Source organism: Lytechinus variegatus, chromosome 2, assembly GCF_018143015.1.
Source record: "Lytechinus variegatus isolate NC3 chromosome 2, Lvar_3.0, whole genome shotgun sequence".
NCBI lineage: Eukaryota > Metazoa > Echinodermata > Echinoidea > Temnopleuroida > Toxopneustidae > Lytechinus > Lytechinus variegatus.
Window position 1 is genome coordinate 78596674 of NC_054741.1, and position 16942 is coordinate 78613615.

Genomic DNA, 16942 nt, shown 5'->3' on the forward strand with positions numbered 1-16942 from the left:
AACAAGCGAGTATTGGTTAGGAATTGTGAAGATGTGAACATGTTCAACTTACTCTATGTGCATTGATAGATTCCAAAGACAAAGTTGGCTTTTAGCATTGATAGTTCAACATGAATGCAGAAATTGCAGAAATATGAATCCATTGTATGTATATGATTATGTAGCAACTATGATGTAAACATGACTATTCAAGTGTTAACTTTTCTCATTTATCTCAATCTTAACACTTTATTAAAGTTTTGTATCAGAACAAACCTGGATAATGAGCATGAATGAGTAAACCACTGTGTGTTTTATTCAATGTAGTACTCCTGTGCAGACGATCTTTGACCCTCATCCTGATGGTGGTGTAGTGGGTATTAACATGACACATGATGCTAAATACATTGTCACACTCAGTGCAGCTAAGAAACAGGTAGGTTTCCTTTTGCAAACCTTCGCAACCATTCCTCTGTAGTAATTAAATTACTTAATTTCATAAGTGAAAAAAATGATGGAAATTATTGTGGAGATGATATATTGAAAACATTGATGAGGAAGAATGTAAAATCAGAAATTCATGAAATTTACTATTCAAGAGTAAAAAATTACTAGATTTATTGAATATCATTTAATTCAATAGGTAGAAAAACATGAGTTTCTTGATAATAAAACAATTATTTTTACATAATTGATAATTATCATTAATGAATGGCAATCATTTTTTCTTATATTTTCATATTTCGAGACAAAATAATCTGATCTAGCTGGCATCTAATACAAATTTATTGTTCATATTTGCCATTTACTGGTTCCTTATGGCTAAATTTCATCTGAACATGTACATATTACAGTTTTGTATTGATTGACGTTATATTGTTTAATCCATTCTTTAGACCCTTTCTATTTGGGATTGGACAACCAATGGGGAATACCCAGTGGCTAGCAAGGAATTAGGAATCAACTATGGCCAGCAGACTTATGTCATGTTTAATCCTGAAGATCATTATCAAATTGTTTCTAACAGTCCAACACAAGTCATCTTCTACAAATGGGTGAGCAACATTTATTTTGATGAGAAAAGGGCATGCATGGTACTGTATATTATGATTTTTTTACACTGTAACTAAAAGCGGTGCATAAAAATTAGAAAGAAAGTCGGGCAGTTTACCAAAGTTAGGTGTTACATCTTTGAGCAGAAGTGTCACTTGAATCTTCACAGCAGCTTCCCAATATTCTTTGTTTAGGATGAAGGTGAGAATAAGTTATGAATAGGTGCTTATGGGATTCCTTATTGAAAGACCAGGCACAAACTATATTTAAGGTTATATATTCCTGAAAAACAAGAACATTAGTTTTAAGACCTGCAAAATAAGCTTTCTTACTAGAGGAACAGTGTAATCTGAATTTATTTCTTATTTTAATTATCGTATCTGGACAGGAAAGGAAAATTGAATGATAGCATACTCTTGCATTTCATATGTATAATGTGTTTTTGTATGTCATTACTTTACACTAGACTTATTTTGTTTTCAGGCTACCATAATTTTAATCTGTTTAATAATGTAGCATTTAATTCTCCTTAAAGTTATTTCATTATCATACTTATTATTTTGATCTCATTTCAACAGGGTGGAGATAAGATTGAATTCTTTGCTCCTCTGTTAACTGACCAAGACTTCAACAGAGTAGTCGGTAATTTCAGTCAGTCCATCTTCTGTCACAACAGTACAAGAGCACTGACCGCTACAGCCGCTGGTAATGTCGTCGTCTGGGATAACAACAGACCAACATCTGGACGTGAGTAAATATTTCTGTCTGGGAAGTCAATATACCATTGTTGATAATACAAATATGAAATACAATCAAGGCACATATAGAAGTATAAGATAGAGTGCTGCAGAAATTTAGTTGGGGAAATAATATCTGTAGATTAATGAGCAGTTTTGAACTAATTTGATTTGAGATTTTATATTGAATAAGTTGAGGCATTTTATTATCATGATATCACAGTGTCTTCAAAGAATATATTCAGGTGAAACAACTGTAAATGCTTCAACTTTAATCTGTTGAGTAGCAAAGAGCGATTCTCAAAAACTGAATTATGGTATGAAAAAAATGGAAGCCTTGTCATAATCAAGTAGATTACTAACACATTGCATTGTTTTACTTGAAAAGAGTGGAAAATATGTAGGATAATTGCATATCGTTATGATTTCCAAAAAATATTTTATTTGACCTTCAGCTCCTAACTTGGAACCATCACCGAACAAGAAAGCCTTCAAGCTTGTTAGACTTCAAGAGAGAGGTATTACAGTCCTAACTACTACAGACAGGTCAGTTGAAAAGCTACAAAACTAATTTCATTTGATTGGCTAAATGAATTCCATTGATAAGACTTTTCATGAAATAACAGATTTACAGATTGCCAACTGTCTTGATATTCCTTTGACAGTCCCAACTAAATGAGGGATGTTCATGATTTATAAATTTGTTTAAATTAAAACCCTGATTTATGACTTTATAATGCGTACAGTATCCGAGAGTATTGTGACCAATTAGAAAATAAGATTTAAAAAAAAATGCTTTTAATTTTTTGATGTTTAGGCATGAAGTGGCTTTGTGGGCATCTTCACAGTTTAGTACTACTGTATGAAGAGAAAAAAAAGGGGCATGATTGATAAGGTTACACTTATTAGGGAATTACATGTATATAGTAGAATTTCTGGAGTGGTCGCTAACATTGATTTCAAAATATTTTTTTTTCTATAACAATTTATTAGTAACTATGGTCTTGACATCCAGAAAATATTTGTAAGATATATTACAGTTCAGGTTTGACCTATGTTACTGTCTTGTGGTAATTTGTTGGAAAATTGGTTATGATATTGTCCGTTTTCAAAAACGATTACCAATCCTAAATTATTTTTCTATGGATTCCTTCAGGTTTGTGGTGACAGGAGATGCTCTTGGTCATGTAAAGTTCTATGACCTTCAGCTTAGGATGTCAAACTGGTATAGTGAACTTAACGTTGGTCCTATCAATTCGGTCTCATTCTCCTATGTGCCAGACTTCAAATCTGAGTAAGTAATAGACCAGGGTCCTGTCTTTATAGATTGCAATATTGACTCAAATCAAACTCAAAGTGTGGTTAATCAAAATTCCTACATGTTTCTCTTAACTGCACAATTTCAGATCAGTCGCAATTGTCTCTTACAAATCTTTGTAAAACCAGGCCAAACACTGTATAGTGGTTCAAGTGATAGTTGTGCTATGTCCAAAGGGCTGTCTCATATAAAGTTATATGGTCATTTTTACTCAAGACTTTATGAATAACATGAATTATAAACTGCCAAAGTGCTAAGATTTCCATTAGTCTTGTCCTAAGTATGACTGTGCTTCAAACTATTCTATTAAAATCTTGGCAAAAAACACTTTCCACGAAACATATGCATGATTTAACTAAAGTTGGGTGGTGTTTCATAAAGCTGTTTGTAAAGTTACGCACAACTTTACGAACGACTGGAACATGTTCTTTACATAAGTCAGCTACATAGGGATATATCATATAGCACAAGAAATGGTCACCAGTCGTGCCTAAAGTCATTCGTAACTTACAAACAGCTTCATGAATCGGGGCCCCAGATTCGATTAAAATGGATTGAGAGACAATATATTTACCAGTCATTCATAAAGTCCTTCCTTATAGACAGCTTTGTGAAACTTTCCTCAGATGTAGTAGATGTAATAGCCCCTGGTCGAAAGTATTTTGTCCTTAGTTTAATCAGGGAAAGTAAGGAACAACATATAAAACCTGGATTACTACATTTGTTATTACTACTACCTGAAATCGGACACATGATATTAGATTTATTCATTTGAAATCTATGGTTACGGTATGCAGTTGGAGTAGCTTGTTAAGAAGAAAAAATAAGAAAATAGAATTAAGATTAAGATCTAGGACAGCAATGTTAAGATGGCCAAAAGAATACAAACATTGTACTTTAATATTACCACTGGTATAAATCAAATTAAGAAGACATGAATTTAGCTCCTGTGTGCATTTCCGTAAACCGTATACAGTGACTGAAAAATTGGTATCCTATTTATCTTTGGCTGGTCCCTTGAATTGTCAGTGAACAGGGAAAAATAATGCTTGAACTTTATAAGTTTATAAGGGGTTTAAATATCTTACAACTATTTAACATGTCTAATATTTGTCCATAGTACACTTGTAGTACAAGAACTGTTGATGAACTAGTGCCATGAGTGCGTTTGACAGTATGTCACTGTTTATTAATATTCTTTTTTCTTATCTGAATCTTCTCAATCAAGAGCTAAACCGGACAGTGACTACCCAAAGGATGCCACCATTCATGCCAAGTCATTTGTAACAAGAGATTACATTGTAAGCACCTCTAATGCTCAGGTCGCTCTAGTCATTGCTGATGGTGTACAGGTCAAGGTAGGTATCTATGAAGACTGCTCAGGTACGATGTAGCTCTTGTAATTGCTGTTGACAGTGTGCAGGTCAAGGAAAGTATTCTAAAGGTTACCCTGTCTAACTGTTATGATTTCAGGCTTGAAAATGTCATTCTCCAAATTTTATTCTGATTCAAATTTTTTTTTTACTCCAACCACTAAGAGTTGCCATTTTTTAATACATGTAAACCAAAAAACATTCATGTTTAATTTTTTGGAACTTCTGGTATTCCCTGGCTCTATTGCAGGAAAACCTTACAATGTGCAATAACATTGGCCCAAATTCACAAAGGTTGACTAAAGTTATACCCGGGGTATAAAACGCGTCATTTGACGTCATTTTAATCCATGGACTAAAGTTAGCACCGGGGTATAACTCAGCCGTGGGTTAAATTTAGCACCCTGTGCTAAAGTTAGTCCATGGATTAGTAAGTCCACCGTAGCGCGGTGGACTCACTTTATACCCGGGTGTTAGTTAACCCCCGACTAAATATAACCCCGGTATAACTTTAGTCGACCTTTGTGAATACGGGCCATTGACTTTGATCATAAAGCTGATACATGTATGTTACCATTGTTGTTAATCAGTTACCATGGAACTGTTGATTGTAGGTGTGATATGGTTATGCACACATGATCAATTCTAATCTTTTGTTCAATACTGTATTTGCATTCCTCCAAGCATGTTTGTTTCATTTTCCTTCCTTTGTAGATGATATTAGAGGAACATGATAAGCCTATCCGTGCATTGACAACTCATCCTACACAGTAAGTCACATCCTTAATTCTGTATCATCTAGGTGAATTACAATATAGAAAGATTAAGGCCATTCTTTGTGTTGCTGAATCCTTCTGTGTTGTATTATATTAGGAGATGAACTACAGCTCTGTGTTATTTAGAGCGATATAGATTTAACTTTTCTCCTAAACATTTTGAAAAACAATGATTTTGAAGTAAACTTGGAAAATTATCTATGGAATTTCCAATTGCAAATTTTGATTGAAATGCTAGTGTGCTTGTGTCTACAAAACATTTTTGTTTCCGAATTCTTTGCATGCTCAACAGAAGTTTAGTCCTTTTTATTTTGTGTATTTTTGTGTCAGTTATAAGGCTTCAATTTTTTACTTGCAGAGTTTTTTGGCAAGCTTCTCATTAATACATGAACCTTGATAATCCTACAAGAAAAGTCCTTCCAATAATGACAATGAATAGAGTGAAAAGAGAGTAGCTATTGACCTGACCCAAGTGTCTTTGATAAAAACACAATACATGTACATACACGTACAATGTAGGTGTATGAGTCAGAGCTCCTAACAATGAACCTGATCCTGGGTATTGTTCATGAGGAAGGGTTATTGATTTTCATGATCACCTTTTCTCTTTCAATTTACTTCCTGGATTTATTATCTCATGAGGTTCAAATTGCTTTTTGAAAGTGAATCATACATGTAATTGAGATAAATAAATTTACAGTACACGGTGAATGAATATGCAACCATACAAGCTTTCTGAGCAGAACACCACATGCCTAAAAAGTATTCTAATCTTGATCTGCTAAACCAACCTCCTATTATAAAGTCATCTTTATTTCAAGCTTTAATGATTAACTATACTTTTGTCATTATCTTCTTTACCTAGAATATTTTATGGATGGTACTTTCTTGCTGAATTATATGCAGCTGTCTTTTATTATGCATTGTTTTTTAATTAGTAATTGTTGAGACAGCTTGTGAATAACATACATTGTAAAATAAATGCACTTTTAATTACCTCCTTGATGTCACAGAACTTAATTATAGACAATATTGAATTTATTAAAAATGTTGTTGTCTGTATTAATTTTTCCAGGCCTTTTGTGGTGATTGGAAGTTTTGCAGGCCTGTTGAAAGTCTGGAACTATGAAACAAAGTGAGTATGATGAGTGAAAACATTTGGCTTTTCTATTTGCTACAATATTTAATTTTGAAAAGCAGACTTTGATTATGGGCTGTTAGAATAATGGAGATGTCAGGAATTCAGCATCCTTGAACCATCACTGGTTTTATCGGAATGTGTTTACTTTCATGTTATTCAAAATTCCTATTGAGTTTATTATTGAGTTTGAAAAATTATGTTTTTTTTTTCAATTTAGTTTATAGCATAGATAAGAGGCTTAATTTGTAACTTCATAATTTTTTTTTTCAGACAAGTTGTAGCTTCGAGAAAGTTCCCAAGAGGTAACCTGATCAGATGTGTTGGCTATGATCCAACTGGATCCTTCTTAGGTGAGTGTTGCTTCACTGTGCTATCAGATAAAGCTTATTTAGACAATTTTCATCCACCTCAGATATGATATGAATGCAACAGCATTTAAAGAACTAAAGTTCAATACACCTACATTAAAGGATCTTGAAAAAGTTTTACAGGACAGTTATATATATATATTCTTTAATCTAAAGACTCTGAAAATGCCTGATATATATGTTTACCAATGTGCAATATTCATGTATTTATGTATCCACAAATTATTACCAACATCTATCATATCATATTTCCAACTGAACAGAAATATTCATGAATATCAAACTAGGCATTCAAACAATTTTCATTTTCCCTTAACAAAAACTTCAACTTACCAAAATACAATTTTTTATAAGGGTCCATTAATTTGGAATGAGTTACCATTTACAATAAGACAGAGTCCAACGCTGAATACTTTTAAAAGAAAAATGAAATTTTTACTATTACATAGGTACCTTTAAATTGTAACAGTTTGATATTTTAAATAAGAATGTATGTGTGTGTGTGTTTGCTGGTGTCTGATTATGAATGGTGTATGTGTGCTGATGTGAATGTATGGGTGTTAGATTTAAATGTACTGTTTTCAATTCATTTTAATTTGCTATTCTTAATCAACAATTCAATTTTTAATCTCTTTATCTGTATGGAGATTGGCTTTTTATATAAGGCTCTGCCTTTCTGCCTCTCCTAATACTTTCATTTGTACATTTGTATTGTTTGTTTTTATATGTTTTCTTTATACTCCTTTATATGTGTGTATATATCTACATTGTTTATATGTTTTTTAATGAAAGTATTGAATAAATGAAATGAAATGAAATGAAAAATGTGATTAAGTCTTACTGTTTATAAGTTAATGTGTAATTTTTAGCATCACCTATGGTGGAATATTCAAAGTACCAAATATTTTGTACTGAGACACAAGGTAGATTAGCTTACATACAGGAGTCAAACCTGTTCTGCCAAAGTCACAATTTGATTTTTATCAGATTCTACAAACTCTTTGATGACATAGATGTTCACACAGCTGACTAATGATAACTTGCATTCATATTTTTGTTGCATGCAGACATTTATGTTTCAAGACAGATAATGTAAACATTTTGAAGATGACTCTTAATCTATTGCATTTTTATGATGATGTTCAGTAAATATAATTTGTAAACTCTAAATACAAAAGTAACATTTTTTCCTGTTGTTACATATCTGGAACCCCCCCCCTCATTTCCTACTCTCTAATAACCTGACATTGTTCTCTTTGTATTACCCTGTTTTCAGGTGTTGGCTTTGAGAATGGCTGTGTTAGAATCCTTGATGCACTAACCCTTATCGATGAAAACCCAGAACCATTCCGTTACTCTCGAGATGCTGTTACCCATGTCACCTTCTCACATGATTCTAAATGGATGGCAACAGCTGTAAGTTTTTACTTGAGTTTGCATTTCCAAAAAATGCACTACAACAGGGAATTATCAATATGACAAGCATAAAATACAAGACAAATAAAACAAGACAAAAACTTGATAACATTGTAACTTGAATATGCTCTGATGTAAATTTTCCAAAGCAACTCTTCTTTCTGTTTCATGCCATTCATTTTTTTTGTTATACTTGTCAGTTATCAGTTGAACATAATAGATTTTTAATGTGAATATTGATATACTGTGACTATATGCAGATTGTGATGGTATGTTTTGTTCAAACGTAATTATATGTTGATGGATTTCTGCTTATAAAATTTTTTTTTTAAGAATAGGATAAACAAAATCAACTAACATATTCATGTAAAACAAGAAGGATTGACCATTAACAACTCTGATTGGTTGCTCCATTACTTGTTTGAATCTTTTGCTGATAATATACCCATGGTATGCTATCGTCAGTGAATAAACCATGGATTTTTGATTGGATTAATAGATGTCCACCACAATTTCTACCCCTCTCCATTCTCCAGGATGCCGATTACTGTGTGACTGTTTACAAGGCAGAGTCTCCTAACAGTCAAGAACCTTGGATATACATGGGCAAACATCGAGCTCATTACAAACATATCAAGGGTATCACATTCGGGGTCGCACTGGACTCTGGGGCATCAAGATTACTGTCCCTTGGAGAGGACAGGTCATTGGTAGGTACCTTTATCAAGTAAAGCTTCTCTTAGCTACTCCCTGTAAAGCAAGTGATATCAAGGTTATCAAATTTGGGGTCGCACTGGACTCTGGGGCATCAAGGTTAATGTGCCTCGGAGAAGAGAGGTCTTTAGTGAGTACCTTTTTAAAGTAAAAATTCTCTAAGCTACTCTCTGTAAAGCAAGTAATATCAAGGTTATCAAATTTGGGGTCACACTGGATACAGGGAATTCAAGATTAATGTTCTTTGGAGGTTATAGGTCATTTGGAAGGTACACCTATCAAGTAAAAACTCCCTCACTTGCTGCAAAACAGTATATATCAGTGGCGTCACATTCACTTGCATGTTATGTACTCTTTTAGAACGTTAATCTATTTGCTGTTACCAATCCTTGTTGTCTTTACCTTTATTAGGTTGAGTATAACTTGAAGACGGTAGCTAAAGATCATCTAGAGGTAATGTCAACTGATCGTATTGAACAGAGTGCTGTACCACAATGCTTTGCTTGGTATCCACCTATCACAAAGGAGCAGTTCTTCATCACAGCAAACAATCAGGTATCGTAATGATCTTTAACCGATCATTCTTAAACTATACCCAGTGTAACTTGATAAGGGTCTATAGAAAATGTGTGGTAAAATACCAAAATCAAATCTTGATCAGTGGGTTAAAGTCACCATCATAGATGTCATGTTTTTTAGGGGATTTCATGAATCACCAGAATGGTTCTTAATGAAAGTACATGCTTGGGAGTTGTGCTTTTGATGCCTAAATCATCACACATAACATCATAAGTTTCATTCAACCCGTAATGTAGGCTGTCTATATTGATTAGGTTTATATCGATCTGTCAACCCTGAAATGTAATGAATAGTGGTGAAAATACCCTTTTTTTAAGCTCTTACACAAATCAAAAGGCTCCAACAATATGAGGAAAACGGTGATATTTAGTCAATGTTAACTGACTAATCAGGTTTGTTACAGTAATAGTTTAGCACAATTCTCCATCATTCAAATGCAGATTTCAGAAGTGCAATCGTATCTTTAGAAGGTTCATGCAGTGAGTAATTTTATTGCATTAAACCTTGGACTTACTTGCTTTAAGAAGTACATGTAAATAGAAGACTGATGTCTGTGAGTCATCTCTGATGGACATCATTATAATAACTGATGATCACCAGATGAAATATTATTTTTTTTATTACAGTTTAAATTCAAGCTGTTTAACACAACAACAAAGATGTGCAGAAGAACGACGTTGGCCCCCACCTATGGGAGCCCTATTCAACAGTAAGTTACTGATTGGTTGTCTTATATTGCAATGAAACAAATGTTTGGTTTAATCTATATAAAGTAACAAGATTGCACTCAATCATTGATTTTTCTCTTTCATGATGATTGCTATCCTATATCATAAAAACCCTAAATTAAAGTGTTTATTAGTGAATTCTTTATGGAATGCAGGTTATTTTTGAATGGTATACTAACGTAAGATTGAATATAATGAATTAGGACAGTGAAATCCAGGTTTTATCAACCACAATACTATTTTTTACTTTACAAACTGCTCTATCCATGATAATTTTAGAACATTAGAAATTTTCAAATGATAATAATGATCTAGACCACAGAAACAAGACATTTAAGGAATTTCACATTTATACCTAGGATGTTCAATGTTCATATTTTATGGAAATGCTCTAATGTAACTTCTTATTATATTTTATTCCAGGATTGCAGTGCTGCCATCAGAAGATCCTGTTAATGATCCTCGATATATGGCTTACGTGACTAAGGATAAGGTGGGACTACATAAGATGCCACCTGATGGAAACCCCCACAATGCAATGGCACTCATCGCACATCCTTCAGGGGTTAGTGTCTTTATTCTTTACTTGAATTTGAATAACATATTGCTTTTGGTAACTAAATGACTGTATGCTAAAGGGTGTCTTTACCTTTAATGAATTTGCTAAGCCCCTAAAAGAATTTATGATAGGAGTAAGAAGGGAAATTCCATGATATGTTCATTGGTTCATCTGCTCTTCAAGTAATCTTAGCCATCCTCTTTCCTGTTATGTCCTATATTTTACCATCGTTATTTATGTTTTATGTATATTCATGAATGTCAACTTAGGCCATCCACACAAGCCTGTTGAGCTTGTATTTGGTCCCCTTCTATTCTCAATCATTATTCATTCATCGCTTTCTACATATTTTATATTTTTAAAAAATGAAATCAAATACATATTCTCAATTTTTACTTCATCTTACTAACTGCAGAAGCTATGATAATTTAAGAGCATTACAACATTTCAATTAAACTAGAAAAGAGAGATAATTCCTCAGGAAGGTCTCGCATATATTGGGTTGGAAGTATATAAATCTTGTTTTCTTTCACATATCTTTTACCCAGGTGACCAACCTAGCATGTAGCTATGATGGTAAGCATGTCTTCACGGCTGGAGGTACAGACTACTCTGTTCACATGTGGGATACCCACTTCAAGTAAGTCATCATGTTGCTACAATGCTGCCCCAGCAAACTCTCTTGTAATCTCTACAAAAGATACATGAAAAAAAAACAGAATAAGAGAAAACAAATCATTAAGGGATTTTTAAAAAAGGAAAATTGCCTCATGGATCCTTGTGACCTTCTCCCATCCTTATTTATCTTTATGCATTTACAAAGTCAAGACCCTTCCATGATTTTAAATCTTGCAATCATTTTATGTCAGAGCACCATTGATAATTCAGAGTATTTTGGGGTATGAATAGGTGTAACATCTTGTTTGGTTTTGGTTAGATTGTGAAGAAATTTGTGAAGTTTTGATAGGTAGTGCAATTAGAATATTTAATCTTTTTGTTTGTGATTTGTCTTTTAATCCTGTATTTATATTCTCTTATTTAAGTTTTATTTATATTGTTATAGAATAAAAAAAAGAAAAGGTTTATAAATGGTTCTTGAAGTTTGTTAACAATAGTGACAATTTTTCACCAACAGTGCTCTGGAAGCAGCAGTGAAGCTTGGTGGTGATGATTTGATACCATTCTATGGATTGATGGAAGGAGGTAGGGAAGGAGAACTCTTCAAAGAATTGGAGAATTACTTCTACTATGCACAGATAAGGAGGTAAGAAGGCATTTAGTGATTGTGATGGTGATGAATAGATGTTGATAGTAGTGGTGGTGGTGATGATGATGATGATGATGGTGATGATGATGATGGCAACGGCAATGACAGTGGTGGTGGTGGTGATGATTATTATCTCTTTGACCACGATGCATGTGTGCAAGCTTTTCTTAGCGACACCACTGAATAAGGAAATTAAAAATAAAGACAAAAATCAATCATTTTCAATTTTCCTCCAACCAAAATTATGTTTACCACAATTTTTATGAATGTCAGAATATAGTTGTTATTCTAATATTCATTATAAGCTACCAAGTTATCTGTCACCTTTTCCCACCAGTCAAGGAGTTGATACGATGGACACCCGTCAAGTCTCTACGGTGATACCGTTGTCTGAGATTCCTTTTGTGATGCGAGCGATGGGACACTATCCCAGTGAACAGGAGGTTGAAGACATGCTCAATGAGATCAAATTCAGCGAGTATGTCGACACTGGAGAGTATGTCACACAGATTGATCTTGGAACTTTCATCAAACGTAAGTTAAAAATTTATTTTGTAGTCAATCAGTCCTTCTTGTTCTTTTTGTTCTTGTCAAACCATGATTATACTTATGAATTTTGGTTTTCATTTGGTCACGTATGCATGAGAGACATTTGTTCATATTTTTAGCAACAACGTAAGCTGCTCAAACAGTACTTGTACAATATGGCATCCCTCTTGATTTTCATTTTTGTGGTGATCAGAATTGACGATTTTATGATTTATAATTTTCATCTTTATGGAAAAAGAAAAAAAAAGCTAAGAGGCCGAGAGCATCATAAAACATTTCGTATTCTCTTTGTTCTATTCTTATTATTCAAATTACTGAACTACTGGTTCATTTATATCAATTTGAAAGCATTAAGTATTTGTGTAGGGCTTTTCGCATCATTATATATGCACTTTACAAAAAAAAATTTTGATATGATTACCCTGACTTTAGCCCTGCAACTTTACAGTGCAGAAACATTAAGGAATAAACTCCTGTCAGGTGTCCATTTACTTCACCTGGGTTGAATGCAGCTCAATGTGGATCAATATCTTTCTGAAGGAAATTGCCCCATAGCTGGGATTCAAACTCATGACCCTCTGTTTTAAAGTCCAGAGTCTAGTCCATTGGACCATAATGCTCCACATTATTTTTTTTCTCTGTTCATCAATGTAGAGCCAGTTTACTAAATGTACATTTGTTTTCTTTTAAATCATTATTGGTTCCTTCTAAAAGCAAATGCTCTTGCAAACAAGTAGGTATATATCAATTTCCTGTCCCATGTATGAAGAACCAAGAACTAAAGATTTAATGACTATGTACCACTATGTTTTGTTTTGCCTATGTAGTATATGTGAACCATAGACCAGCATTTGGTATAAGTGAACAGCAGCTGAACTGGGCTTTTGATATCTTGGGTTATGCTGAAGATGAGACTGTTGAGCCTGAGATAGAGAGAGGAGAACTTCTGGAATTACTCCAAACAAAAGGTAAGAAAACTCAACTTCATGATTTTTTGTAGTCTTTTCAAATTCAGGTTGATATGGACTTACTTAGAACAGCATATTCAGTGAATATATGCTGCCATACTTTGGCAAAAGGAAGCAAGTTAGAAAAAAGTATCATTTGTTGTAAATGAGCAATGTGTTTGTCATTTACATAGGCATCAATGCAATTTAACAACATATTTTCTTCAATATTTTTACATAGAACAATCACTTCCCCAAATTTTGCCTGAACGTGCAAAATACAGGTGTTTTAGACTCCACAATAACTCAGATTTGACTGATGTGTCACTTGCTTCCTTTTGCCAAAGTTGGGCAGTATGCACTGAAAGCATAAAAGAACCAATATCTTTACTGATATTTAATTTATGATAAGTTCAGTCAACTCTCCAATTCATTAACAATTTCTATGGTTTTGAGTAAAATAAAATACAATATAGTTACAGAATGAAATAAGTGTTACATTAATGTCATTGTTAGATTTTGAATATAAGTAAAATATTCTTTATTCTGTTCAGTAGTTCACAGTTCATACTTAAGTTGGAACACTTACTTACAACTAATTGCATGAACATCCTCTTATATCCCCCCCAAAAAATTCGAGGACACCAATATCCTAAGCAGTGTCTCATTCCTCTTATGTCCAACGTGGTACTCAAATGATTAAAGGGGTGGTCCAGGCTGAAAATATTTATATATTAATACACAGAGTAGAATTCACAGAGCAAAACGCTGAACATTTCATCAAAATCGGATAACGAATAATAAAGTGATTGAAGTTTAAAGTTTAGCATTATTTTGTGAAAACAGTCGTGAATATTCATAAGGCGAGCTAATGATGTCACATTTCCACTTTCCGTTTTCTTATGTTATTACATAAAATCATATCTTATAATGAAATAAAAGTTGCAGTAATAAATATCTAACGCACTAAATCAGTTGTCAATCCAATTTTTCTAGTTCTTGTAGGAACAAATTTGAATAAACCTAATTTCATATAATGAAATACAAAATAACAAGTGGAGATGTGACATCATCAGCCAACCTAATGAATATTCATGACAACTGTTTTTACAAAATATTACTAAACTTTAAAATTCAATAACTTTGCTATTTGTTGTCCGATTTTGACGAAATTGTCGGCATTTTGCTCAGTGAATTCTACTCTATTTATTAAGCTATAAATACTTCCAGCCTGGACCACCCCTTTAATAGGTAGGAAAATCAGGGGTACAGGAAGATTTTGTTGATATTGTTAAGTGTTTAACATCATTCTAAAATCATGACTTTCTTTGCCTTATCCCCCAAACTTAGGAGAGCACATGACTGAGGTAGAGGTCGCGGAGTACCTGACCACCTTACTAGGGGTCAACCCTGAGGGCGGTAGCTCGGAGCTTGGAGGCTATGACTCTGCTGGAGCTCAAGATATCTTGGAAGATGCTTTGCCTGAGGGAATCACTGCCTCCATGTTTGCAATGGAGCTCTTAGGGTTTGGTGGAGCCGCAGAGCCATCGGAAGGAACAGTCAGTCCAACATAATAAGATGTTGAGATTAATAATCATCAATATTTTCCATTAGTGGTAACATGAAGGATAGGAGAATATTGAAGAACCTGTGACTTGAAAACTCAAAACATTCAGTTCAATTACCGAAGATGGATGCCCTTGAAGAGAGAATTACACCACAGATTTGTCAGAGATATAGTGCAACATTGACATTGTTGAAGTTTATATTTTATTGCATCCAAGTTTCTTAATTCCTGGCTCTGTTTATGATAAAATGCTATGTTACAAAAGTGCAAGCTACTGCAGTGTTTTGTTGGATTGCCTAAGAGCATGATTATCATGAAATCCAAGCATTGTGATACCTAATATCAAATAGAACACAGATAAATTAAAACAAAGGATAAAATAATCCCAGAACAATGTGACAGTGTATTTTTTTTATTTTACTTATTTTACCTAACCATGGTATACTTTATATAGCACCATTTATCTTGAAGTAATCAATGCAGAGGCATACCTGTACTACAATATTTTACTACAGCTTTAGCTTGAGCTTCTGCTTCAAGCGCTCATTGCATTTAAGGAATTAATCCTGCTGAATATTAAATAGTTAAACCTCACCTGGGTCAAGTGCAGCTCAATGGATAAATTATCTTTTGAAAGAAAACACACCATTACAGTAATAAACAGTCTAAGATATAAAGGATCATAAGAACTAATTCAGAGATTAAATATAATGCTAGGAAATGTATACCATAGTAAAGAAACCATTAAGAGTATGAAATATAATCCTATTATAGGTCTAGCACTTAACATAATATGCTGAGTGCTAGAGCTATTAATATGATAACATTTCATATTCTTAATGGCTTCATTACTATGGAATACAATATTAGGAAATGCTTATTTAAATAATTATGTATTATACACATTTACAATATTTTTGTAAATGTGTATAGTACATTCATCATTTAAATAAGCATTTCTTAACAATGTTAGTAATTGCAATTTGGGGGGCATTGTAGCAATTAACTGGGTCCATGAATGTGATTGTCTGGCCTTATGCATTTGAAACACAGAAAATTTTGTTTGAGTAAAGTTGTACATGAGCTTTACTCACCAAGAACTTGCATGGGATATGCTATTGTAAATAAAATGTAAATAAGGATTTAAAATGTAAATAAGGATTTATATTTAAACATAGAAATATGTATATTTTATCTTAGTGAATAGGCAGGTGATTTTAGAGTCCACTGTATTGATGCAGGCCGTAGACTATGATATAAGGATATCATAGCAGATGTCATATGCATATTATATAACTATATTGATATCCGTCCAGGCATGCACATGCATCTATCTCATTGAGATACACATTTGTATTGATAATTGTATTTATTGATGAACTTCACACCTTGATATGCATGCATGTAATATAACTGGAGAGATCGAAAGACAGATGTATATTATCAGAATGTTATATTGGTATTATTGACTTTAATATTTGCCTCTTTCTTGTGTGTGTTGTGATGAACTGTATATATATCAATCAAGAATTAAAAGATTCAATATCATTGATGGATTTGTGTATACTATTTTCATAATTTTATGTTTTCTTTTCCTGTTGTTTTAAGTTGGGGGAAGAGGAGATTGCATAAAATGAAGAATAATCTACAAAATGTTCTAACATTATAACCTCACTGTAATTTTGCATTCGATTTGATCATACAACATAGCCTAGATCTGGAAAACCAAATTGAAAAAATTGTAATAAATAATATCAATTAAAAGGACAACAAATGATGTTCAATAATCAAAATTCCATATTGTGATGCATTATAGATAATTTAAGATAGTTTCTTGAGCTATTGGAATGCTCTTTATACCCTGTATACTT

The 16942-nt window shown here is 33.1% G+C and overlaps 1 protein-coding gene across 2 annotated transcripts in view; it reads left to right on the forward strand.

Moving 5' to 3' along the window:
* Nucleotides 1-16623, forward strand: part of LOC121409153 (cilia- and flagella-associated protein 251-like) — a 31465-nt gene extending 14842 nt beyond the window's left edge. For both annotated transcript variants that reach the window (XM_041600993.1, XM_041600994.1), the window contains 19 exons: nucleotides 307-415; nucleotides 876-1034; nucleotides 1611-1779; nucleotides 2225-2315; nucleotides 2926-3063; nucleotides 4316-4445; nucleotides 5175-5230; nucleotides 6312-6371; nucleotides 6648-6727; nucleotides 8022-8161; nucleotides 8698-8871; nucleotides 9287-9430; nucleotides 10081-10163; nucleotides 10606-10747; nucleotides 11290-11381; nucleotides 11877-12005; nucleotides 12346-12542; nucleotides 13385-13525; nucleotides 14855-16623. In XM_041600993.1, coding sequence (XP_041456927.1) covers nucleotides 307-415; nucleotides 876-1034; nucleotides 1611-1779; nucleotides 2225-2315; nucleotides 2926-3063; nucleotides 4316-4445; nucleotides 5175-5230; nucleotides 6312-6371; nucleotides 6648-6727; nucleotides 8022-8161; nucleotides 8698-8871; nucleotides 9287-9430; nucleotides 10081-10163; nucleotides 10606-10747; nucleotides 11290-11381; nucleotides 11877-12005; nucleotides 12346-12542; nucleotides 13385-13525; nucleotides 14855-15078 — 2458 coding nt within the window. In that variant the 3' untranslated portion in view covers nucleotides 15079-16623. The remainder of the gene's footprint in view (nucleotides 1-306; nucleotides 416-875; nucleotides 1035-1610; nucleotides 1780-2224; nucleotides 2316-2925; nucleotides 3064-4315; nucleotides 4446-5174; nucleotides 5231-6311; nucleotides 6372-6647; nucleotides 6728-8021; nucleotides 8162-8697; nucleotides 8872-9286; nucleotides 9431-10080; nucleotides 10164-10605; nucleotides 10748-11289; nucleotides 11382-11876; nucleotides 12006-12345; nucleotides 12543-13384; nucleotides 13526-14854) is intronic.
* Nucleotides 16624-16942: the final 319 nt, after the last annotated feature.